Here is a 25,962-nt window from a genome sequence, read left to right on the forward strand (position 1 = left end):
AATTCCTTGGTGAATTTTTAACAACCTTCTCATATCTACAAAGGGTCCAGTGTGAGGTGAGCAGGCTTTGCAAAGAGAAGTGGTAGAGGCCCTGGTGTATTTCTTAGGCTAAGAGCCTGGGATGTGCACTGGAAGGTCCCCTGATTCCGAATTGTCTGTGAAAGGTAAAGGAGATTGTGAGACAGACTCATTCGCACCTTGGGTACATATTTGTTCCTGGCCATGACTCACTTCCTTCTGGATCAGAGCCCTGGGTGAAATGTTTACCTGCCCCACCTCTCTCTGCGCTGTCTTATAGCTCCCCTCCCAGTGGGGCAGGAGTCTGAGAGTGAGGAGCATCTCTGTCTTCCTGTCCACTCACAGAGCCTATGGTCATGGCGGCCCTGGCAGCAGGAATGTCCAAGCAGCGTGCGGTGGCTGAGGGTCTTGGCTCCAACCAGAACGCTGTGAAATACTTGGGCCAGGACTTTGAGACTCTGAGGCAACAGTGCTTAAAATCAGGAGCCCTATTTAAGGACCCAGAGTTCCCAGCATGTCCATCAGCTTTGGGCTACAAGGATCTTGGACCAGGTTCCCCCCAAACTCAAGGCATCATTTGGAAGCGACCCACGGTAAGGGGTGAGGTTGTAGCGGAGTGTCTTATAGGGCTGAGGAACCTTGCATCTATCTGGTCAGGAGTTGAAGAATCATGGCTTTGGATTATAAATTTTTGGATTCCATATTTCATTTTTTTTTTTAGGCAGTGAGTTATTCCAGAAAGAGGGTGCACAGGCTTTGGAAGTAAACAGGTTAGATTTGAATCCTGACTGTGCAGACCTTGAGCAGATAACTTAGCCTCTATGAGTTTCAGTTTTCTCATCTGTAAAATGGTCTCCTGGCACTAGTCTTCAGTGTTGATATAAGAACTAGAGGTAAATCTGAGTATAGTGTCTATCATGTAAGAGGCACAGAATATATGGTAGTTATTATTGCACAGTGGCCCCTGGACCAGTGCCCAAAGGAAATCAATGCTAAATGTAGGAAGCCTGGGGTGAGTGATACAACAGCTTTCCTGAAAGGTGCAGGTTGCTTAAGGTCATGGATTGCCATTGTTTTATCAGGGCTGACAGGTGGAGAGGACAGGTGGGAGCCATGCCTCTGTGGATGCAGATAGAAGGCTCCCAGCTCCTGGATGCTGCCACTGATAACTGCAGAAACTCAAAGGCAGAGGATGGAGAATTGTCTTCCCAAATTAGGCCCGGAACCCATCACTGTATGACCATTGTCAAGGGGATTTAACCTCAGGGAAAAGAACCCCATCCAAAAAGAATGGCTGTGAGAATTGAAATGCTCTATTTAGTGTCTGGCACCTGATATGGTCTCAGGGCTATTAAATGGATATCCTCAGGAGCCCTTAGCTCAGGGCACCCTTTTTCTTCTAAAACATGATAAGGAGATCAAGTCATAGTTTCTATTCCTGGAAGTGGCTGAAAAAGGAACATAAGAAAAGTTCAAAATTATTCTCATCATTTAATTGATCAAAATCATCATTTTAACTCCAGCAATTCCTTCTGTTTTNTTGTAGAACCTGAGGTGTTACCTCTGAATGATGGAGAGACTTGAGGGAAGAGGAAACATTCTGGTGGCTTGGGGGAGGGGGTGATGCGGGAATGGAGAGGGGTCATGAAATACTTCATTTCATGACCAAAGTCAGGTGTCAGTTACCCTTTGCCTAGTTTTACTCTTTCCTTTGAAAATCTTCTTTTAATTGATTTTATTTTTTTAAATACATGACAGTAGAATGCATTACAATTCTTATTACACATATAGAATACAATTTTTCATATCTATGTATATAAAGTAGGTTAACACCAATTCATATCTTCAGACATGTACTTTGGATAATGATGTCCATCACATCCATCCTTGCTAATCCCCTGCCTCCTCCCTTTCCCTCCCTCCCCTCTTCCCTATTTAGAATTCATTTTTCCTCCCATGTTCCCCCTCCCTACCCCACTATGAGTCAGCCTCCTTATAGCAGAGAAAACATTCCACACTTGTTTTTTGGGGATTGGTTAACTTCACTTAGCATTATCTTCTCCAATGCCATCCATTTACCTGCAAATGCCATGATTTTTATTCTTTTATTGCTGAGTAAAATTCCATTGTGTATATATGCCACATTTTTTTTATCCATTCATCCACTGAAGGGCATCTAGGTTGGCTCCACAGTTTAGCTATTGTGAATTGTGCTGCTATAAACATTGATGTGGCTGTGTCCCTGTAGTATGCTGTTTTTAAGTCCTTTGGGTATAGACTGAGGAGAGGGATAGCTGGGTCAAATGGTGGTTCCATTCCCAGATTTCTAAGGAATCTCCATACTGCTTTCTATATTGGTGCACCAATTTGCAGCCCCACCAGCAATGTATGAGTGTACCTTTTCCCCCACATCCTCTCCAACACTTATTATTGTTTGTCTTCATAATAGCTGCCATTCTGACTAGAGTGAGATGATATCTTAGAGTAGTTTTGATTTGCATTTCTTTGATTGCTAGAGATGATGAGCATTTTTTCATATATTTGTTGATTGATTGTATATTCTCTTTTGAGAAGTGTCTGTTCAGGTCCTTGGCCCATTTGTTGATTGGGTTATTTGTGTGGGGTTTTTTTTTTGTGTGTTTAACTTTTTCAGTTCTTTATATACCCTAGAGATTAGTGCTCTATCTGATGTGCGAGGGGTAAGGATTTGCTCCCAGGATGTAGGCTCTCTGTTCGGCTCACAGATTGTTTCTTTTGCTGAGAAAAAACTTTTTAGTTTGATGCCATCCCACTTATTGATTCTTGGTTTTAATTCTTATCAAGGAGTCTTATTAAGGAAGTTGAGGCCTAATCCTATATGATGGAGATTAGGACCTACTTTTTCTTCTATTGGATACAGAGTCTCTGGTTTAATCCCTAGGTTCTTGACCCATTTTGAGTTAAGTTTTATGCATGGTGAGAGATATGGGTTTAATTTCATTTTGTTGCATAAGGATTTCCAGTTTTCCCAGCACCATTTGTTGAAAATGCTATCTTTTCTCCATTGCATGTTTTTGGCACCTTTGCCTAACATAAGATAATTGTAATTTTGTGGATTAGTTTCTGTGTCCTCTATTCTGTACCATTGGTCTAGCAGTCTGTTTTGGTGCCAATGCCATGCTGTTTTTGTTACTATTGCTCTGTAGTATAGTTTAAGGTCTGGTATAGCAATGCCACCTGCTCCACTCTTCCTGCTAAGGATTGCTTTAGCTATTCTGGGTCTCTTATTTTTCCAGATGAATTTTATGATTGCTTTTTCTATTTCTATGAGAAATGCCATTGGGATTTTGATCGGAATTGCATTAAATCTGTATAGTGCTTTTGGTAGTATGGTCATTTTGATAATATTAATTCTGCCAATCCAAGAGCAAGGTAGATCTTTCCATCTTGTAAGGTCTTCTTTGATTTCTATCTTTAGGGTTTTGTAGTTTTCATTGTATAGATCTTTCACCTCTTTCATTAAGTTGATTCCCAAGTATCTTATTTTATTTTTTTGAGGTTATTGTGAATGGGGTAGTTTTCCTCATTTCAAAGGCTTTGTCATGGATATACAGAAATGCCTTTGATTTATGGGTGTTGATTTTATATCCTGCTATATTGTTGAATTCATTTATGAGTTCTAGAAGTTTTCTGGTGGAGTTTTTGGGTCTTCTAGGTAGCCAATAGTGCTAATTTAAATTCTTCTTTTCCCATATATATCCTTTTGATTTCTTTCACTTGTCTAATTGCTCTGGCCAGTGTTTCAAGAACTATAGAAGTGGTGAAAGAGGGCATCCCTCTCTTGTTCTAGTCTTTAGAGGGAATTCCTTCAATTTTTCTTCATTTAGAATAATGTTGGCCTGAGGCTTAGCGTAGATAGCCTTTATGTAGATAGCCTTTGTCAAATGCTTTTTCTGTGGTAATTGAGATGATCATATGATTCTTATCTTTAAGTCTATTGATGTGATGAATTACATTTATTGATTTCCATATGTTGAACCAACCTTGCATCCCTGAGATGAATCCCACTTGATCATGGTGCACAATCTTTGATGTTTTCGTATTCAATTTGCCAGAATTTTTTTTGAGAATTTTTGCGTCTAGATTCATTAGAGACATTGGTTCAAAGTTGTCTTTCTTTGATGTGTCTTTGCCTGGTTTTTGGATCAGGGTGATATTGGCCTCATAGAATGAGTTTGGAATTACTGCCTCTTTTTCTATTTCCTGGAATAAATTGAAGAGTATTGGTATTAGTTTTTCTTTAAGGGTCTTGTAGAACTTGGCTGTGCATTCATCTGGTTCTGGGATTTTCTTGGTTGGTAAGGTTTTGATGGCTTCTTCTATTTCCTCACTTGATATTGGTCTGTTTAAATTGTATATATCTTCCTGACTCAATCTGGGCAAATCATATGACTTAAGAAATGTGTCAATGCCTTCAATGTCTTCTATTTTTATTGTAGTATAATATTTCAAAATAATTTCTGATTATCTTCTGTATTTCTGTAGTGTCAGTTGTGATATTATCTTTTTTCATCACGTATGCTGGTGATTTCAGTTCTCTCTCTCTCCTTCTCTTCATTAGCATGGATAAGGGTCTGTCAATTTTATTTATTTTTTCAAAGAACCAAGTTTTTGTTTTGTCAATTTTTTCAATTGTTTCTTTTGTTTCGATTTCATTGATTTCAGCTCTAGTTTTAATTATTTCTTGCATTCTACTGTTTTTGCTGCCAGTTTGTTCTTCTTTTTCTAGGGCTTGAGATGTAGTGTGAGGTCATTATTTGTTGACTTTTTCTTCTTTTAGGGAATGAACTCCATGAAATGAATTTTCCTCTTAGTACTGCTTTCATAGTGTCCCAGAGATTTTGATACGTTATGTCTATGTGCTCATTTACCTCTAAGAATTTTTTAAATCTCCTCCTTGATGTCTTCTGTGACCCATTGTTCATTCAGTAGCATATTGTTTAGTCTCCAGGTGATTGAGAAATTTTTATTTTTTATTTTGTTGTTGATTTCCAATTTTATTTCATTATGATCTGATAAAATGCACGGTAGTATTTGTACTTTTTTGTATTTTCTAAGAGTTGTTTTATGGCATAGCATATGGTCTATGTTAGTGAAGGATCCATGTGCTTCTGAGAAGAAAGTGATGCAGGTTGAAATATTCTATATATGTCATTTAAGTCTAAGCTATTGATTGTATTATTGAATTCTATAGTTTCTTCATTCACTTTTGTTTGGAAGATATATCCAGTGGTGAGAGAGGTGTGTTAAAGTCACCCAAGATTATTGTGTTGAACTTGAGTTTGTTTGATGAATATAGCTGCACCATTGTTGGGGCATATATATTTATGATTGTTATGCTTGTTGGTGTATGGTTCCCTTTAGCAGTATGTAATGTCCATATTTATCCCTTTTGATTAAACTTGGTTTGAAGTCTACTTTATTTGATATGAGTATGGAAACCCCTGCTTGCTTCTGCAGTCCATGTGAGTGGAATGATTTGTCCCAGCCTTCCACCTTCAGTCTGTGTATGTCTTTTCCTATCAGATGAGTCTCCTGGAGGCAGCATATTGTTGGGTCTTCTTTTTTTTGTAAATCCAATCTGCTAGCCTATGTCTTATGATTGGTGAGTTTAAGCCATTAACATTTAGGGTTACTATTGAGACACAATTTGTATTTCTGGCCATATTTGTTTATTTTTGTTATTTTACTTGAATTGGTTTTCCTCTTTGATTAGTTTTTTTCCTTTAGTGTACTACCTCCCTCTGCTGATTTTCATTTCCTCTTCATGAAATATTTTGCCAAGGATATTTTGTAGTGCCGGTTTTCTGGCTATGAATTCTTTTAACTTTTGTTTATCGTGGAAGGTTTTTATTTCATCTTGAAATCTAAAGCTTAATTTTGCTGGATATAAGATTCTTGGTTGGCCCCCATTATCTTTCAGAGCTTGATATATGTTGTTTCAGGATCTTTTAGCTTTCAGGGTCTGGGTTGAAAAAATCTGCTGTTATCCTAATTGGTTTTCTCTTATATGTAATCTGATTTCTTTCTCTTATGGCTTTTAAAATTCTCTCCTTATTCTGTATGTTGGGCATTTTCATTATAATGTGCCTTGGTGTGGGTCTGTTGTGATTTTGTACATTTAGTGTCCTATAGGCTTCTTAAATTTGGATTTCCAATTCATTCTTCATGTTTGGAAAGTTTTCTGGTATTATTTCATTGAATACATTGTTCATTTCTTTGGTTTGGACCTCTATGCCTTCCTCTATCCCAATAACTCTTAAGTTTGGTCTTTTTATGCTATCCCATATTTCTTGAATGTTCTGCTCGTGGTTTCTTATCATTTTCACTGTGTGGACTATATTCTTTGCAAGATGATTTATTTGATCTTCATTGTCCTATCTTCTAAGTGCTCTACTCTGTTGGTGATGCTTTCATTTGATTTTTTAAATTTGGTTTATAATTTCTCTCATTTCAAGGATTTCTGTTTGTTTTTTTTTTTTTGTATAACCTCTGTCTCCCTGTTGAGATGATCTTTTGCTTCTTGGATTTGTTTATGTTGTTTATTGTTGAAGTGATCTTTCACTGCCTGTATTTGTTCTTTTATGTCTTTTTTTAAGTTTTTTTTATTAGTTGCTCAAAACATTACAATGATCTTGACATATCATACATTTGATTCAAATGGGGTACATGTACAGATTGCAGGATCACATTGGTCTTCTTTGAGGTCCCAAAACATTTTGTATATCCTGAAATCTTTCTCTGTAATTTTTTTCTGCTATAACTGCCAATGCTTCTGATGATGTGTTTCTTCCCTTTTCTTTTCATGTTGCTCATGTGTCTTCCTTTCCAGCTCTGTGGATCTGGTGTGTTATTGTTTTTACCCTATAGATTTGTAGTGCTCTTGTAGGGTTCCAAGATCTCTCCTTTGTGGGGAAGGACAATGTTAGCAGATCCCAATATCAACAATACATCACCTATGAACAAATTTTTGTTATTAAGACATTTACAGTTTAGTCTCAATGTCCAGAAATGTTGGATTCAATTATTTTTTAAAATATAATCAGTATTTTCATAAAAAGGTTTACAGTTTCTGGCAGTGGACAATAAACTGGGGGTCAGGAATAGGACAATATGTTGAGGAGAGAAGATATGAGGGTATATAGTTAACATATCTTAGGAAATGTGAAGAAGAAATCTAGTGAAGAGTATTAGTAGCAGGAGAATAGATAGGAGGTAATTTGGGGTAGACAATTATGTGGGAAGACAGTAGAGTACATAAAACAAACACATATGTTTTTAGAAAAATACAGGATGTTAAAATAGTATAATTTGGAGGGTGAAGGAAGAAGGAGAAAAAGGGAAAGAAAGAAAGAAAAAAGAGAGAAGAAGAAGAAAGAAAAAAAAAAGAAAAAGAAAAAAAAGGCTTATGCAATTCCTCTATATTATATTATTCAGCTGACTCAGTCCTCAAAGTCCTATTTCATGTAAAGTTCTTGGTTTTACATATGTTGGGGATGTGAGGGCCAGAGGATAGAAGGGTAGAAGAGAAAGAAAAAGAGAAAAAAAATACTCTTAGAGATCCACTTCTTTCTCTTCTCATCCAGTAGGTGAGGTCGTCTCATCCAGTTGGTGTCTCTACCCTCAGGATGGTGTAGGTAACTAGGGTGTGAAGACTGGACCTGGTGTGGAGCATCTGGAAGCGGGGAGTGCTGCCCACCAGTCCTAGCAGGGAAATAGCACCTCACGGGTCTTTTTTTGTGACTTGAGCCCCCGGTATTGTCTCCCTCTCTTGCCTGGAGATTTCCCAAATCCTGATCTCTCTGTTTTGCTCCAGACTTTAGTCCCCTCCCCTCTCTTATTTATCAGTTCCCAACTGCGGACCTCTCATCCCCAGGCTCACACCAGGTGGGTGGTGCCCTGTTCAAATTGCACTCCTGTCCAACTGAGAGCTGTTCTTGTATTAGGTGGCCACTGTGCCAAGTTAACACTGTTGGGGAGGAGGAAGAATTGGAAATCGGGTACCTGCTCAAATGGTGATCTGATCCGATAGCCACACTCACCACAAAATGGCGAGGAAGGTTTTCCAACATGGAGCCCGCCTGCTTCCAGCGCGGGGGGGGGGGTCGTGGTGATGTGGGGAGAGCTGGGCGATGGCCTTGTGCTGTGGATAGGTAACAGCCAAGTGACCTGCGTGGGAGCGGAGCGCAGTCTGGAGTTCTGTAGATGTGCTGACAGATGTTTCTGCTAAGCTGCTTGTGAGCCATGCATGGGCTAGAACTGTGGGCTTTGGGTCCAGGTCCGGAGACTACTCGAGCCCAGAGGCTCTTATTTCTGCACCGGTGGTCTCTGCGCGGGTGGTTGCAGCGCTGGTGATTTCTGCAAAAGTCCACGGGCCCCTGGAGATCCAATATGGGAACTGCTCCCACCTAATAATGGCAAAAATGTTGAGCCAAGATGGCGGAGGTCTGCTTTCATCTCCGGGCTGTCTGGTGAGGTTGGGGGAGCCAGGCCATGGCGTTGTGCTGAGGGTAGGTAGCAGCTGAGTGACCTGCGTGGGAGCGGGGTGAAGTCTTGGTGGTCTGCAGATGTGTTTTTAGATGCTTGCCAAGTCTTGTGTGACCTGGAACTTCGGGCCTTGGGTCCTGCTCGAACACTGAGGCCCAGAGCCCTGAGCGGGGTCATAGCGCTGGTGATTTCTGCAGAGAGCAGTTGTATAGGGGTCCTCTAACTCTCTCAGAGATGCAGTATTCCGACTAGGTGAGATCTGGATCACAGAGTAACATAGAATGCTGCCTCCCTCTGGTCCGCCATCTTGAAACTCTCCTTTGAAAATCTTAAAGCCCTTAATTAACTCCTCAACCACATTGTCTGCTCCCCCCTAGACCGTGTCTTCACCTGGTGTCACTGTCTGTGTCAACTTAGTAATTTTAGGTTGGATGTGCTGATTTGTACCTGTCAAGGGAAGCAAGGAAATCAGAGAATGAGGCAGTGGAAACTGATTAATGTGGAATTGAAAGACTCCTTTTTGGGATGTTCAAGTGCATGTCAAAAAAATAAATGATGTCAGAATTTAACCTCTTCCTCCCCAGTTAACAAGGGGGAGTTATCACATGGCTGCCTTCAGCCACCCTCATGCTCACATCCCACAAAGCTATATTAGAGGACACAGCCTTATCCTCTACGATCTTGTAGATTTTAACAATAGACTCCTGAGTTCATGAAGATGATTGTATCTCTATTGGGGATGGATGTGTCTTGGGTTCTGAGAAAATTGGCCTTTTCCTAAATGCTTTATCTTTTTCTCCCAAAAGGCCTCTCAGGAATCTGCAAGCAGAGTGGAGTGTTCAAGAAATGTGGTTTGCTAAAGTTTGCTTGATTGATCGATTGATCAATCAATGAATCAATTTATCTACTTCCCTATCTAATATTTATTTATTTACTAATAAGTTCTGGTAAAATATAGAAAACATATAATTTACCATCTTAGCTATTTTAAGTGTACAGTTCAGTGGCATTAAGCACATTCACATTATTCTGCAACCATCACCAGAACTCTTTTTATCCAGCAAAAGTAAAACTCTATACTCATTGAACACTAACTTCCTATCCCCCTCTCCCCCATTTTCTGGCAATCACCTGTCTCTATGAATTTGTCTACTCTAGGTCGAACTTCACTACTCATATATGTGGAACCACACAGTATCAGTGGTTTTGTAACTCACTTAATTCACTTAGCAAAATGTCTTCCAGGTTCATCCAGATGTAGCATGGGTCAGGGTTTTCTTTCTTTTTTATGGTTGCAGGGTTCCCTGGTGTCTACATGCCCTGTTTTATTTACCCATTCGTCTACAGTGGACACTTGGGTTGTTTCCACTTTTGGTGCTTGTGAATAATGCTGCCATAAAAAAAATGCACAAATATTTCTTTTAGACTCTGATTTTAATTATTTTGGTTATATACCCAGAAGTCAAGTTGGTCATATGATAATTCATATGGTAATTCTGTTTTCAAGTTTTTGAGGAATCACCACACTGTTTTCCACAGTGGCTGTGCAGTTTCACATTCCTGCCAATAGCTCTCTGGAATTCCAGTGTCTCCACATTCTCACCAACATTGTTGTTATTACTTTTGGATAATAGTAATCCTAATGGATGTGAGTTGCTCTCTCACTATGGTTTTGATTTGCATTTCCCTAATGACTAGTGATTTTGAATCTTTTCATGTGCTTATTGACCATCTTCTTTGGAGAAATGTCTGTTCAAGTTCTTTGACATTTTTACTCAGGCTGTTTGTTCCTGTGCTTTTCACTTTCTTCCTTAGTTTAGAAACCTTAAGTCAACTGCTCTGATGTGGCTCTTATGATCCTGTTTCCCAAAGGGATGTTAAGTTTTGTGGAAAGGAGATGAGAAGGACTGAACACATATGTAAATGTTTTTCCCTCTCAATAATGAATAAATCCTGATCTGTAGATGTTTTCACCCTGCTGAGTGTTTCTACTTATTCTTAAGTTGCTGAGCAAAAGGTTTGTCTGGATTTTGTCCCAAGGGTTGGAAAGACAAGTTTGCCCAGATGAAGGTCTCAAGTCTAACTTGGGTTTTCAGGATGAATTGCTTTTTTTTTTTTAAAAAAATTATTATTCAAAATCTTAAGGCAATTTTTTCTCAGGGTATTGGGAAAGAGCAACAATCCTATCACAAAGGAAATGTCTGGCTGTGCCGATCAGGGAATGCTTTTAACAGCTGCTTCTCTGCATCCTGGTTTCTGGTTTTCCCACTGTGCTGGGTCAATGCCCAGCTCAGGCCCCTACAGTTTGACGAATGCCCAGTGTGAGTGGGCCTGGTGTGGCTTAGTCAATGATACTGTTCTCTGAAGTGTCCATTTTGGGGCAATTAAGCAATTTATTGATCTTAAGAAGAAATACAGAGAGATAGGAGTGAGACCACATCAGCTGCATAACAAGGACTCAAGAGACAAAAGGAGGAGTTGAATTGTGGGGAGGTTAGAATAAGAATGAGCAGGAGAGGCCTCCTTTTTGAACTTCCATTCTTTCTTTAGCTGCTCCCCCTTGGGTTAGTGAACCTGGAGTTTCTAATTCAGCCACGATTTATTGCATGCTGTTATCTGCAGGGATTAGGGCTGAGAGAGACCTTGTGGAGCTGCAGAGAGAGACCCATGGACAAGCAGAGGACTGTTAGGCAGCAGAGTGGTGAAGAAATGGGCTTGGGTGTCAGATGGATCAAGGTTCTGGTCCCTTATCGGCTACTTACTAAATGAGTGACTGTGGATAAGTTATTAAGCTCCCTAAGACTCGGTTTCCTTATTCATGAGATGGGAACCATAATACTACCTATACCTTCTTAGATTATTGAGAAACTTGACTGAATGCTTGATTTTAGCAGAGCTTAGGAGATCTATTAAATATTCATATAATGTGCCAATATCACATGAGGAGTGTGAGGGGTACTGAATATACAGCTCAGGGAGTTATTTTGGCATAGTCAGTAGCTGAAGGCATGGGTTTGAATGATTTCACAAACAGAGAATGCTTAGGGGCATGTGATTGATGTATCAAATGGGACCATTGCAAGCGGGTCGAGGAGGGGGCCCAGGGGTTCCCAGATTATTAGGAGAGTAGAGCAGAGTTGAGCAAAGGAACCCATCAAGGAAACTAGAAAGAAAGATTTAGAGAGGTGAGGAGAAAAGAGCTAGCAAGGATATGGAAATCAAGGAAACAGAGTTTTCTGAGGGAGAGAAAGACAAGAATATCACATGTTAAGAAGCAGTCAGTAGCACAGGAATAGAAAATGTTCATTCTGTGATTACTGGTGACTTTGGTGAGATTAATTTCCTGGAGGTGTGGAGGAGAAAGGCAGATTTGTGGGCAGTGATGGGTGAACGGGTGATGGGGAATGGGAGACTACATTGAGAGAATGTTTAAGGGAAGAGATTCTTGAGAACCCCTCTTGAGAGCTCTCCTCCCTTCTTTCTTGATCAAGTGATCTGTATTCTTTTGAAAAACAAATTTTGAATTGCTTTTTTGTCCATTTCTTTTTACTTATTAGTTTTTCCACATCTTTTCACTTTTTGTTCACCAAGAAATGGCCACCCCAGGACTGGGAACTCTTGGGTACCTGGGAACACGGTGGTAGCTGCCCTTGAGAACACTGAGATTGGCTGGTGCCTTTTCGCTCTTTTAATTACCATCAGAGATTGCAAAAGATTGAAAAAAAAAACAACCCAAACTAAAACAAAAACTAAAATTCTCTCACTAGAGGACTGGCTACATAATTTGTGGGATTTTAATGAATTTGCAAACCTCTCTATGTCCTAAGAAAAAATGTAAAAGGTATATGTGACAGTACACCTATGCCCACAGACACTGCTATCATTTGTGTCTGGAATGTCCTCCAAAGACCTATCTGGTAAAGACTTGGTCCCCAGGGTGGTGTTATTAGGAGGTGATGACACCTTTAGGATGTGAGGCCTAGTGGAAGGAAGTTAAGTCACGGGGGTGGGGGGGTTGAGGGGTGGAGGGCATGCCTTTGAAGGAGATTATGGTACCCTGGCTCCTCCTCTTCCTTCCCTTTCCCTCCTGACTACCATGAGGTGAATGGGCTTCTTCAACCACATGCTCCTACTATGATGTGCTGCCTCACCACAGGCCCAAAAGCAATGGGCTAACAGACCACGGACTGAAACTTTTCCTCTTTTTTTTTTTTACTTGATTATCCCAAGTATTTTGTTATAGCAATAGAAAGCTCACACACACACACACACACACACACACACACATGAAAATGTGCCTTTATACTGGAAAACAGTTTTCTGGAAGGATATATAAGAATTGTTGACAGGGGGAAAAAATTGTTGATAGTGAAGAACTGAAGTGGAAGGAATTTTTTTTTTTTTTGTCTCATGCCATTATTTCCTGATGGATTTTTTTTTTTTCCTGTGGGCATATTACTTTCTCAATAAAAAACAAGTTGATAAGTTTTTTTTTTTAATTTAAATTCTTGGAGAAATAAAGCTGTTTCTGGTCATGTAGGCAGGAGCTGACAGCCTTATAAAGGATTGTAGGACTGTTATTCAGAAGCTTCCATCTCTCAGAGTAAAAATCTCAGAATCCCCATTCATGCCCCTTCCCTCAGCCCATCCTCCTCCTTTTTGACCTATCATTTATTCATGTCTGTGGAGTAAGGGAAATGATTCTCACACTTCCACAGCCAGAGAGTTCTTGATGTAGCCCAACCCATTGATTTAATTGCCTCTGATTAAATGTAGTGCCAGTTCTTTCTTGTATTTTGAGTCCCATCCTTGCTCCCCAGTGATCTGCCCTCCAGGTGGACAGGAAGATTTAGCTCTTCTTTGGGGGCCTCCTTGTAGACTGCTCCTAAAGTCTGCCTTCCTGACAACATGCATATGGTCTCCCACGGGTAATCTTCAGCCGTCATCCCTACTGGGCATTTCTCATTTTATGCACTAGTCTTTTTCTCTGCCTTTTTTTTTTTTTCTAAATAATGTTAGGTTGGCGTTCCCATGTAGATGGAAAATACTTTGGGTCCAAGTGTTTTATTTCTTTTCTTTTTCCATTTCACCATGCTCCCCCTCCCCCTCCCTGCCTGCTATTGTGTAGGTAGTACAGGGTATAGAATGGGGACTCAAAAATCCTTGCTGGATAAGCAAATAGAGAGGAAGGGGGTGGGGAGGCCTGAACAGAGCTCAGGGCTGGGACATTGCCTGGGGGCAAATGCTAGTTGGAGAGTGGAGGCTTGGCAGGTCCGATACCTTTGACTGCATCTGAATTAAGTTTTGCTCTCTGGAAATAGTACTGCATACCTCAGTGTTCCCATCAGTGCATGGGGTCATTATCACTTTGTCAAGGTCAAGCATTTAAGGAGTGTCCACAGGGTGCCTGGCATTTTGCCCAACATTACTTCAATCCTCTCTTTATGTAAATAGGGGTGTTGTCTGAATGGGTGGGATCACATTTCATCACATTATTATCTCAGCCTGTGCCTTTCTCCTACCTCCATATGCCTCAGTGCCTTTTCACACCCACACACCCACACAATATGCATAGTGATAAAAATACTGGTCACAACAGGGACTTTGGGCTCCAGATCCTACTCTGTGTGATTCTGGGTAGGTGTCTTCCCTTAGCTGGCCTCCAGGGTCCCTAACAACAAAATGTATGTGTACTAGACAATCTCCTAGGTCTCTTCCAGTTCTGAATTCTATGCCTCTAATGTTCCTTTACTGGAGCTCCCACCACCATGACTGGGCACCTTGTGACTTGTGTTCTGTTCCAAATTACTTTCAGGAATTATGTCCCAACCCTCAGTTTATCGTTGGTGGAGCCACGCGAACAGACATTCGTCAGGGTGGTCTAGGTGAGTAACTGGGGAGAGTCCTGTTTGCTTTGGGAGAGGGCAGGTGAGTGTGTGTAATGAGCAACGTCTGATTACACTGTTAGTCTTGACCAGCTAAATTATGTACACGGTTTGCCCACATGGGTTTGTGCTTTAGAAATTGTCTTCTTGACTATGGATCTGAATGCTGCAACCCTTTTTGGCTTCTCTTAACAAGAGATTTTCTGCCAACTCGTTTCAACTCCCTTTCATGCTGGAGTAGCAAGCCAGGAATCTATATATACATGGAGTGGATAACCATGCTGTACCATGTTTTTAAAATATTTGCTTTTAAGCAGTCATAGTTATCTATGGAATGGCCCTGTCCATGTAATTATGGACTGCCAGAATAGATCCTTTTACAATTGGTATTGCATCTTTCTAGCCAGATATTCTTTCATAGGTCTGGGATTTGTAAATCAAGAAACTTCATTTAGGGGGTGGGGATGGAGCTCAGTGGTGGAGCACATGTGTCACACACATGAAGCCCTGGATTCCATCCCCAGCACCAAAATGACCAAACAAGCAAAACTCCCCTTTATTGCCTAACTTATTATATTCTTTTCAAGTCAGGTGCCGTTGAGCTTAGGATGTACTTTCATTTTTTGTTTTGTTAAGTTCTAGCCTCAGTTGTCAGAAAAGCAGGCTCTTCTAGATGGCAGATTAGCTTTGTTGATCTCATAAACCCTCAGAATCTCCAAGCCTCACAGATGGGAGTTTCTGCATTGAGTAGACCACACTTAACATTTTATGGGACAACATGGCCTGAATCGAATTTGTTGGCCTTCCAAACCACTGTCTGGTGACAACTGCAAAATATAGACTTGGACACAAAGGCAGAGAAGAAATAGACTCTACTTGATGAAAAGCAGCCAGATAAACAAAAAACCCTCAGTCTCCATACTGACTCTATAACCTTTTATATTTTAGGAAGTTTCCTCTCTTTTTCTTCCTTCTTTATTCCAGCTAGGAAAACCTTTTCTCTTCAGCCTGCTGGAAACCATCATGATTTTGAAAATTGCAGGGCATTTTATTTTAAATGCCTCTAATGTTCTCTCCTTTAATAAGTATAGCAAATCTGCCTCAGCCTGAGCTCATGGTGCGTGACTATAAAGCATGGAGAACAATTTGGGGTGCCGCACACAAGTGCGTGTCCTGTTGCCTGAAAACACAGCCCGTATCTCCCAGGCTCTTGTGTGTGGCTCGCTGAGGGGTGGCTTGCTGACCTTTTCTTGCTCTTGGTTAAGTGTTCTGTACCTTTTAACTTGGAGCTGAATGTTTAACCTAATTTAGCAAGCATCTCAGGGAAGCAACCTCGAATGTGCGCCTTTACTGCTCCTTGTTTAAAATGTTTTAACCTTGGGAAAAGCATTTAATTAGTGTCTTTTCATCGATTGGCGTGGGGGGATTGTCCTTTGAATAGCTTAAAGCAAAGACGTTTGAGGGTTTCCTAAAAGGGGCTGGAGCGTTACCATGGCGGCTGATGGAGACCAAGGCATTGGAAGGGCAGGAAATGAACCCAACTGGATCTCAGAATCAGGCTCACATCAAAACAAATGGGACAGCTGTAGTGGTGGGGGATTTTAAATGAACAGAACAGGAAGTGGCTGTTGAGTCCAACCTCCTGAAAGGGGCCTGTTGCTTGAGAAAGGGTTTGAGGCTTGGTTTAGCAGATTGAGCCTCAGCAAGTAGAACAGTAGGTGCCTCACAGGTCTGAGGCTGTGGCTGGTACAGCAATCTGCAGTGACCTGTGGAATTTGAGGCAGGGCTGCCCTCTCTAATGGGTGAGTTGTGGTGAGATTAAGACTTGATAAAGAGCGGCAAGATAAACAAAAAAACCCAGAGATCCTAGCTGGGCGCAGTGGTAGAAGTCTGTAATACCAGTGGCTCTGGGGGCTGAGACAGGAGGATCGTGAGTTCAAAGCCAGTCTCAGTAATGGCAAGGCACTAAGCAATCAGTGAGACCCTGTCTCTAGATAAAATACAAAATAGGGCTGGAGATGTGGCTCAGTGACCGAGTGCCCCTGAGTTCAATCCCTGGTACAAAAAAAAAAAAAAGATTATAGAGATCCCACCCAGGATACAGAGCATATTCCAAAAGAGCCAGGGAAGGTATCACACAGTCAGCACTTGTTGAACCAGGGTGGGATGTGGATTAATGTTTGTTTAATGCTTTGCTGGCTTTTCAGAGTCCAATACAGGACAGCAGTGTCTGCTCTAGGGATTAAAAAAAATTATTTTTATAACAGTTCATCTGTGTAACAAAAAATGTCTTTTCCCTAGAATTGTGTTATTATTTCATTATTTTGAATACACATGGTTCAAAAATTAAAACAACTGAAAGCTATGCTGTGAGAAATGTGCTTCTTACCTGTCTTCTACCTGTCTCCATCTACTCCATCACTCACTGTCTTGTTAAAACAATCCTTTCTGGCTGGGTGTTGCAGCACATGCTTGTAATCCCAGTGGCTCAGGAAGGAGGATTGTGAGTTCAAAGCCAGCCTCCACAGCAAGACCATAAGCAGCTCATCAAGACCCCGTATCTAAAATAAAATATAAAAATATGATGGGGGATGTGGCTTGGTGGTTAAGAGCCCCTGGGTTCAATCCCCAGTACCACAAAAAACAAAAACAAAAACAAAAGAACAAAACAAATACCTTTCTATTTTTTAATGCAAATTCCAACAAATCTATATATATATTCTTATTTTTAACCCTTTCTTGAGCTGAAGGTGACATATCATCAACACTGTTTGACACCGTGACATTATTTCATTGAATAAAACATCTTGGAGGGCCTGAGGTTGTGGCTCAGTGGTATAGCGCTTGCCTAACATGTGTGAGGCACTGGGTTCAATCCTCAGCACCACATAAAAAAATAAATAAACAAAACGAAAGTATTGTGTCCATCTACAACTAAAAAATTAAAAAAAAAACCATTTTGGAGATCACTCCATATCATTCTGTAAAGAACTTCATTCATCTTTTAACCGTTGAGTATGGTACTGCATTGTATGGATGTACCACAGTGGGTTTATCCTGTCTCCTGTTGACAGATGCTTGTTATTTTCTCTGTCTTGCTATCATAGAGTATTGCAGTGACTCTCCTTGATCACACATTGTCTTGTCTGTCTGAAGCTAGCTGGCTGCTGTCACGGTATGGCATCCAAAGAACCTTCCTCCTGACCAACCTAAGTGTGTGAGTCTCTTGGTTCTCATCCAAGTTTATGTTCACATAGAGCCCAGGACCTGGCTTTCTTTGGAGATAATAGAAAGAAAATAAAGATTGTAGAAACTGAAAGCTAAGGATCCAATTGCCCCAAACAATTCTTACTGTAGCAGGTGACTTTTCTTTGGATAGCTCAGTCCTTGCAGGAAGATAGTGTGGTTCTACATCCACATAAGTCATTAAATGAGTGTCCTTTGATGACACAGCCCCCCAACAAAACCCCTTTCTGAACCCCCATGCCTCCTGGTACACCGAGGTGGAGAGTTCTTCTCCAAAGATGCTATCCTCTGCAATCCTTGTCTTGCTTCATCTTTTCAGTGGGGGCCATACTCACCAGCTCTCGCAAAGGCCACCCACACATAGTGTCCACTAGAGTAAGAGGATATCTCAGGGCCACCCCATGTTGGGATGGAGTGAGCTGTAGGTGTGCAGTTCCAACATCTGCAGGTGTCCATTTTCAGTGGATGATCATGGTTATAGATCATTCAGGGAGCTGCAGGGACCTAGCGGGTCCCTCTGCTGCTCATAATAGTACAGTCTGTCTCTCCGTTGCATTTTGGCGCAGGCATGCACCAAAGCATATTGTGGCCTTTGGGGCTGCTTGATTAGACCCTGTCCTATGTGTAAAGTACACATTCTGGCTTTGTGTACCTCACACAACAAATTATACCTATGTATCAACCAGAACTTCTTTGGTCACTAGCTTTAGAAGTCCAACCCAACCAGCTTAAGGAAAAAGAGGGGTGGATCTTTTGGTTCACCCAAGTAGACCATGGAAAAGGGCGGTAGTGTTAGCCTTGGGGAAACCTGGACTCAGGGATCCTAATGTTCCTGGAATACTCTCTGCCTATCTCTTGACTCTATGGGTTGGCCTCATTCTCTTCCATGGCGGACAGGCTCCATGTGGCAGGAATCACAACTCCTAGTGGTTCCAAGCTTCATCCTAGCAACACCATACACCAGATTTGATTTTATGCATTTAGGAAAGGCCTCTGATGGGATGATCTGGGTCTTCATCCACTCCCTAAGCCAGTTACTGCAGATAAAGGGGCAAGGGTCCATATGATTGATTCAACCTGGGTCATGGGCTCACTCTTGTGGTTGGGAGCCTTAGTGACTGGAGCCTCCCTTCCAACCACAAGGAGAATCCTCCAAAAGGGAAAGACAATGGCTCTGGGAAGATAGAATAAGGAAAGTATATCTCACCATATAAATAGGACTGACCTGGCCTAGGCTTTCCCTCTCCCTGATCATCTTTGTCCTCTGTGCCCAGTGGCCTTGATATGCGCCCCCTCCTCCAATCCATTACTTTGCAATACTCCCTGAAATGCCTTTCCTGAGGGCCCCTCCTCTGTTATTGGATCTGTCCTTAGCCATGCCTAATTCAGCAAATCCAAGCAAACCAGAGTCTTCATGCTTTGCCCACTCAGTTTTTTCAACTATGAAGTGGGGATATAATCAAAACCAACTTGCCAGAGGGTTGTAATAAGCAGAGAATCAACACTTGGTTCCTTAAGCTCTAGGAAGTAGGCATGGGTGGAGTGGATGTGAGTAACCCTGGGAGTCCTGCCTGTGCTGCATGCACCGTATTAGTCATCTCTGGGTTCACTGTGCCCTGTGCATACCAGAGCTCAGAGAAGGTTTGTTGCACTTTTGATCAGTTGATCTGAACATTCTTTCTTATGTTATTACTAGAACACTTTAAAACAGCCTAAATCTGAGGCTAATTGTGTTTTCCTCTCTCCCTTGCCAGTACCTCTTGACAATCGGGCTGGGTCAGGCACTGACGATAAAAGTCTCATCCTGACATTGCCTATATGTACTGATTTTCAAAGGATTTCAAAGTTTTTGCAAAGCAACTTTTCTGCTTGTCAGTCCCCAGCTTGCCGACATTGCTGGATGGGAACATAGAGGTGTTTGAAGGTGCTTGCTGAGCCTCAACAATAAAAAATGTTCCAGAAACAGACCACAAATGAGGCTGTCCCCAAGCCCCTGCTGGTGGCTTTGGAGAAAGGCACACACACACAGAGAAGTTTCTGTGGCCACACTGGTTTCTGTGGCCCCCACTGGGACTCTCAGAATTGTCCAGTCACCCATAAGCTCCTTAGTAACCACTAACTCTACCTGCCCTGGGCTACATTCAGTCCTTACCTCCAGTTATCCATAGGAGGGGAAACACCAAGATGTAGTGTCATTTGTGCCTGTGGTTGTGGAAGTGCAACAAGACTTGAAACATCTTCACATCAGTGGACCCAAAGGCCATCAAAGAGATGTTAATCTATGACCATAAAAGATCTTGGCCTCTGGAAAATGAAATTTGATGCTTGCTGCTTTCAGGAACAGGGAATAGGAAATGTTCTTATTTAACAAATGAGGACCAGAGACTTCCACAATGTAGATAGAAATTGGAGTGCTTTCTGGAGAGCAAAAGCTGTCATGTGATCTAAACCTTGAATCTATTGGGTGGCTTGTTTTCTTTCTTCCTCTCTCCCTCCCTCCCTCCCTCCATCTCTCCTTCCTTCCTTCCTTCCTTCCTTCCTTCCTTCCTTCCTTCCTTCCCCACCTATTTTTCACTCCCAGTCCTGTGTCAGTGTGTTTGTGTTTCTGTATGCTCATTTCTTCGAAAAATCCCTTTTTCGCTATTGATCTGCTTTTTCTCTTCACCTCTGTGGAGTTGGTGTCTTTTTCATCTTTATTGTATTTGTTAAATAGAATTTATATTCCGCATACCTGTTTTGAAAAAAGAATGGACCATTTCATAAGTCTCTAAAGACAAAGAACCAACAGCAATGACCTAAATTCATTGCCTTCTTGTATGCATCTCTCACATTGATTTTCTTCTGTGAGCCCATGCCCCCCCATGGCGCGGGGGCCTGGACTCCTGGAACGGGCCTGGTGCACACACTCGTTAGTAATTGGGAGTAGTGTCAGCATCCTTAAGAGCATTTTTTTCCAGACACGTTTTGATCTGTAGCATCCTTCAAGGACTGGGGTGAAGTAAATTCATTCACTAGGACTGGTTGCTTACTTTTAATGAGCAATCAGGGAAGCCTCAGAGAACATAAAGGGCCAAATCTGCTCATTGATTCTGGAGAGCACAGGGTCAGACTTCTGGGAGGCAGGAAAAACTGCAGATGACAGTTCCATGCAGCCCTGTGGGCTTAATTGTGATGTGGGGGAAGTTTGGTTTGCTAAGGGGATCCTTCCCTCTCTAGGATGGCTCCATTTCATCCTTCTATCTTTTCCCTATAACTTTGTTCCTAGTGCTCAGTACTCCCATGTCCTGTCCCACTACTTCCTCTGCCCTGTCTACTCTGAGCAAAGGTGCCCAGGACAAAATGCAAATTTGAGACAGTGGGTTCCAAGAGGATTTATATATTGAACATTATTTCAAGAGCATGAAAGAATTCTACATTAAACAATCAGTTCTGCTAACCTTAACAATCTTATTTCCTTCTGTTATGAATGCAGGCAATGAAGCCCAGTAATATAAATCACATATTATTTTCATATCACAGAACAGTTGTTAGAAATATCCAAAATGCCACTTCTGCTCATCAGTACCTCATAAGTATGCTGTTTATTAGGCCCTTCTCCAAATCTTTTATACAGGACATTAAGAAAGAAACACAAACATTACTATAATTAAAAATATTTTTGATAACTTTCAATGGAATTGGTTTTTTGTAGCCTTTGTTTCTATTTTACACATTTAGAGACATTATTCTGAGATCAGACCCTGACTTTGCTGAACTGCCAGCGGGGTCCATGCGTAGGAGAGGTTGAGAATTCTGCACTGTGTGAGTGTGAGGCTCTTTCTTCCAGGCAGAGATTTCTTTTGCAGGAAGGGGATTTTTGCCAGTGGGCTCCAGTTTTACCTACTTAAATTGAACTAGGTCCTGAGTTTCTCTCACTTTGTAAGAGAACTGTGAAAAGTACAGGTGAACCTCTGACTGCCCAGGGAGACATCTCTTTAACGAGGCTGCTTAACCATAGGAAGAGGTAGTGGGTGATCCCAGGCCAGGGCACTGCTCTCTGTGCCCCATCTTGGCTGAGTAGCCTGAGGTTTGGGTCTGGAAAACCAAATCTCAGATTGAGGCTGATTCCTACTCAAAGGGGAATCCACCAGTGCTACATTTTTAGGGGATAATTATTTTAACATATTCTACAGACCCTACTTTTAAGGTCTGATTCCATGCCTATCAGCTTCCTGCCTGCAGCTTAGGTTTTGAAGAAGTCTACCCAGGGACCTAGGATGATACCTTCATCACACATGAGCCATGAGTCTTGGATTTCTGTAGCTCTGTTTGATGTAGTAGGGGTATACTGCTGCTCCCATTTTAGTCATCAGGTCTGGCACATGGGGCTGGTTAAAGGGTCTAATTAAAGGAGACCTGGGGTTACCTGAAGGGAGTGTGTTTGATGGAGGGATCCAGGGAGCTTACGGGTGCTAACTCAGGGCCATGTTGCAGAAGGAAAAGGTGGAAGCAGGCTGGTTCAGGGCAGGCACGATGAGATCACAGGCTGTGTTCAGGTCTCTGTCACATCCAAGACAGCCAGGGGCCCTTATTGGAAGCCTGACCAGCTGCATCTGGAGCTGCAGCCCAGAGATGTACACCTTCAGCACTTAACAGGCTGATTCTTGCCATCCAAGGACCAGAAGCAGAATCCACAAGAGCCTGGTTCTTCAGGAAGCAAACGCACACCATCTGCTCACAGGAGAAAGGATGGATGCTTCCTTCCTTCTGAAAGGCTACCAATTTGATGAATGGAAACAAATGCCACCCCACCAGCCCTTTACAGATTCTGCTTCATTTTGGATGTTTCCTCTTGCCCTTCAGTTTCTGTTACCTCCCTGTTGCCATCTCAGCTGTCCTTGGTGATCTTGGGAACACCCAACAGAAGCTGGTGGGATGTCCCCCATGTAGGGGCATAGTCCATTCTTCAAAGACTCCCTCGACCCCACGGTCACCCCCTCTAAAGTTACAGTTAGGGTTTCCTGCTGGCTTGGGAATTGCACAAAGCCACTCTATACCTACCCCCATCCCCTCTTATCTGCTCGTTGAGGGTGTGACCCTCCCTACTTTGCGCTTTGGTTTTTCTTCTCTCATCTGCTTCAAGAGGCTTCTTCGTACCTTCCTTGGTGGTCCAAGGATGGCTGTGCAGCTCTGGGCTTCATGGTCACTGGCTTGCATTCTTGCCTCACCTTGATCCCTGAGGCTCTGGCACCTTGGTTCCCCAGTCTTTTACTCTATGAAGAGAAAGAGAGCTGGGAATGACCTACATGCATTTTGGCATCCTTCTGTAGACCTGTTCAGGTTTCAAGGATCATGTTTCTCCACCAGTCCCTGAAGAGTTGCCCTCAGCAGGCTTGGCTTGGGATCATGGACCTTATTTACTGGGGTCTTCCTTGCCTTATCTACTCAATTCCTATTTGCCTGTACATAGCCTCCTCATCAACATGAGGCCAATATCACTTTTCTTCTAGGTCACCAGAGTTGGAAGGACCTAGAGAAGGATTCACTCCAGGGGCCACAGCTCAAATGCCTACAGAGGCCACATAAATGAGTGAGGTAGGCAAGGAGTAGTGGGGACTGTGGTGAACTAGAGCGTTTCCCTGTGTGAGGGCGAAAGCCATCACTTGGCTTGATCTGCGGGTCACCAGGAAGGAGCCAGGAGACCTTCCCTCACTGCCCTACACTTAATAGCCCTTCCCTAGTTCCTTACCCTGCTTTGCTTTCTTTATTGTATTTACCACTACCTGGCTCATGGATTTATTTATTGTTTGTTTTTGCTACTAAAATGTGCACTCCATAACATTTAGGATGTTCTTTTCTATCATGGTATACACAGGAATAGAATCATATTTGGTGCAGAGGAGATGCTCAATAAATACTTGTAGAATGAATATATAGAGGAATTTTGATCAGGTTTTGCCATAGTCAAGATAAGCCAGAAATCTAGATTTTTATGTGAAACCCCTGTAATTCAAATGCATAAATCACCATGCAGGTGGGTACTGTACACCTCGAACAGAATAGATCTGCAAGCCACTTCTAACTGGTTTGTTGTAGTTCAGTCTACACTGGCCTGAGTTTAGCACTGACTCTGGAACTTTCTATATTCCAATTGGCTTTCCCCCTTCAGATCTGCCTTTGGGTTGCTGCAACTCATGGTCTTTGGAGGAATGATCTTTGGTGAATGCACTCCAAGGCCCCTCTGTACTGGCTTCTAGTTGAAATTACTTTCTGTCCAGTTGCTCTCTTCCCGAGCTAGACGAAGTCCCCTCTATCAAGAGTTTTGATAGAGTCCTCCCACCCAAGTCTCCTTCCTTCCTGTCTCCTTTTGTGGGGACAAGTGCATGCAGTACTGCATACATGGCATACATTAAGGGCGTCTGAGTGGCAAACCACTCCCCTGCGCTAGGCGTGTGAGCTGCAAACCGCTTACCCCATAGGCACAGACCTGGGCTTTAGGCCGCGTGTTGCAGTCTCTGCACTTGCTCCACAGCCCACTCCTCGATTGGTCACTGCAAGGATAGTTGGCCAGAAATTGCATTGGTGGCTGCCTGTAATCTGCTTAGCTACTGCCTGAGTATATATATATGGTAACTGCACAATAAAATCAGAACTGCTTCCTGCTTGGTCTCCGGAGGTCTTGATTAGTGTCTCTGCAGCCACACTGTCCTCTACCCTGTTCGGTGGACCTTCTCGTTGGATGAGAGAGAGCCCACACATCCTTTCACATCTTTTTGCTCTTATGCACTTGTGCTCAGATATTTTCCCAGCCTAAAAACACCATGCACTCTAAGTAAAGGAGACCTGGGGCTACCTGAAGGCCATGCATTTGATGGAGCACCAGGGACTCAAGACCCTAGTCCTCAGGGCTCTGGGGAGCCCATGGTACTCTGTTCTCATGTACATTTTTGCACCTGAGTTCACTTCACTTCATCTTGTAGTATATTTGAGGTTGGAAGGCCACCCTCATTTTTCCATGGACACTCTTTATTACCCTGTGTTTAATATTTGATGTACTTTAAGGACCCACATATGTTTGGAAGCCTCAAGGACCCTAGCTCTGATTTGGGTGTGCCACACACTTTACATCTTTGGAGGGGGACATTGAACAAGGCTGTCCCCAGCACAGACAGTAATGGACCATTTTCTGTATCTTATCACATGCATTTCTGTTGTGTTTCTCATCTTTTCATTTTTTTCTCCATTTCACCTAGCTTCTAGTGTCTTATTTTTTAATCCAAAGGGCATTACAATTAAACTCAGAAGCAAGCAAGCCACTTTCTCTTGAAACCGGCTCCGAGATGTATTTACATAAGCCCTGAATGTATTTACTTAGTGATTTTATTTTTCCTCCTCTGGTGAATCAATTCCATTTTTAACAATCTACTAAGAATCTTTTTTTCCCCTCTAAGTAGCATTGAAGTTCTAATTTAAAGCTGGGGTGGGGTGGGAAGAAAAGAGCAGGAAGTCCTAAAACAGTTTCACGCCATTGAGTCTGATTTCTTCAACAAGAGTGGAAATTAGATGAGAATTGGCCTGGCCGGCTTTCTGAGCAACTCTGAGAAACTCTGAAACAATCTGAGACAATCGGATTCCTTGTTTGCTCTTTTCCCTTTTTTCTCCCCTCTGATGACTTATAAGATAAAGCAAGATAGCCTCTGATTCGAAGGTGGCCTGCCAACTTTCCCTGTTTATTCTCTCTCTTTCTCTCTCTGAAGCATATTAACTCTCTGGGGTGCTCTGCAGCTCCTGGAAACAGAAGACCCCCTGGCCTGGAACTGTCCTCTGGCAAATGTGATGTGTGATAGTGGCCCTCAGTGCTGAGCTGCCCCCCTGCTGCTATGGGTCTGCTGTCAGGTCTGAAAAGCCCCTTCTGGGTCGTCATGGGAACCAGGAGTGGCAGCGCAAGGAGACCTGTGGGGGGCAGCAGAGTGGATTATTTAGTGTGCTTTATTATATGTGGTACAGCTGGAAAGAGTTATTTTGAGGATATAAAAATTACAGTTGCTGCAAGTGAGTCACATTGCCATTGCTCAGAAAATTACCAGTAATACTTGGGGCTATCTTTGAAACTGTATCAGTAACTTTCCTCCCAGGGTGACCCCAATACCTCACTCCCTGCTAAGCCCATGGCACCTGGGCCCTCTGGGGTTTCTGGACTTCTGATGTCTTGCTTCTAGAACAATGATATCTTGCTATAATGCAGCCATAAAATCAGGATGGCATTTCAGTAAGGTGTGCTAAGCTCATTTACAACTCCAGCAGGAGG

The 25,962-nt window shown here is 42.3% G+C and overlaps 1 protein-coding gene across 2 annotated transcripts in view; it reads left to right on the top strand.

Moving 5' to 3' along the window:
- Positions 1-337: 337 nt before the first annotated feature.
- The window catches only part of Capn8 (calpain 8), an 83,143-nt gene continuing 57,518 nt past the window's right edge, over positions 338-25,962 (top strand). Inside the window, exons 1-2 of one of the 2 annotated variants that reach the window (XM_015483372.2) lie at positions 357-611; positions 14,360-14,429. In XM_015483372.2, the coding sequence (XP_015338858.1) occupies positions 369-611; positions 14,360-14,429 (313 nt within the window). In that variant the 5' untranslated portion in view covers positions 357-368. Of the gene's footprint in view, positions 612-14,359; positions 14,430-25,962 lie in introns of both variants that reach the window. The other variant, XM_048809313.1, reaches the window with a different exon arrangement.

The sequence above is a fragment of the Marmota marmota genome, unplaced genomic scaffold, assembly GCF_001458135.2.
Source record: "Marmota marmota marmota unplaced genomic scaffold, marMar, whole genome shotgun sequence".
NCBI lineage: Eukaryota > Metazoa > Chordata > Mammalia > Rodentia > Sciuridae > Marmota > Marmota marmota.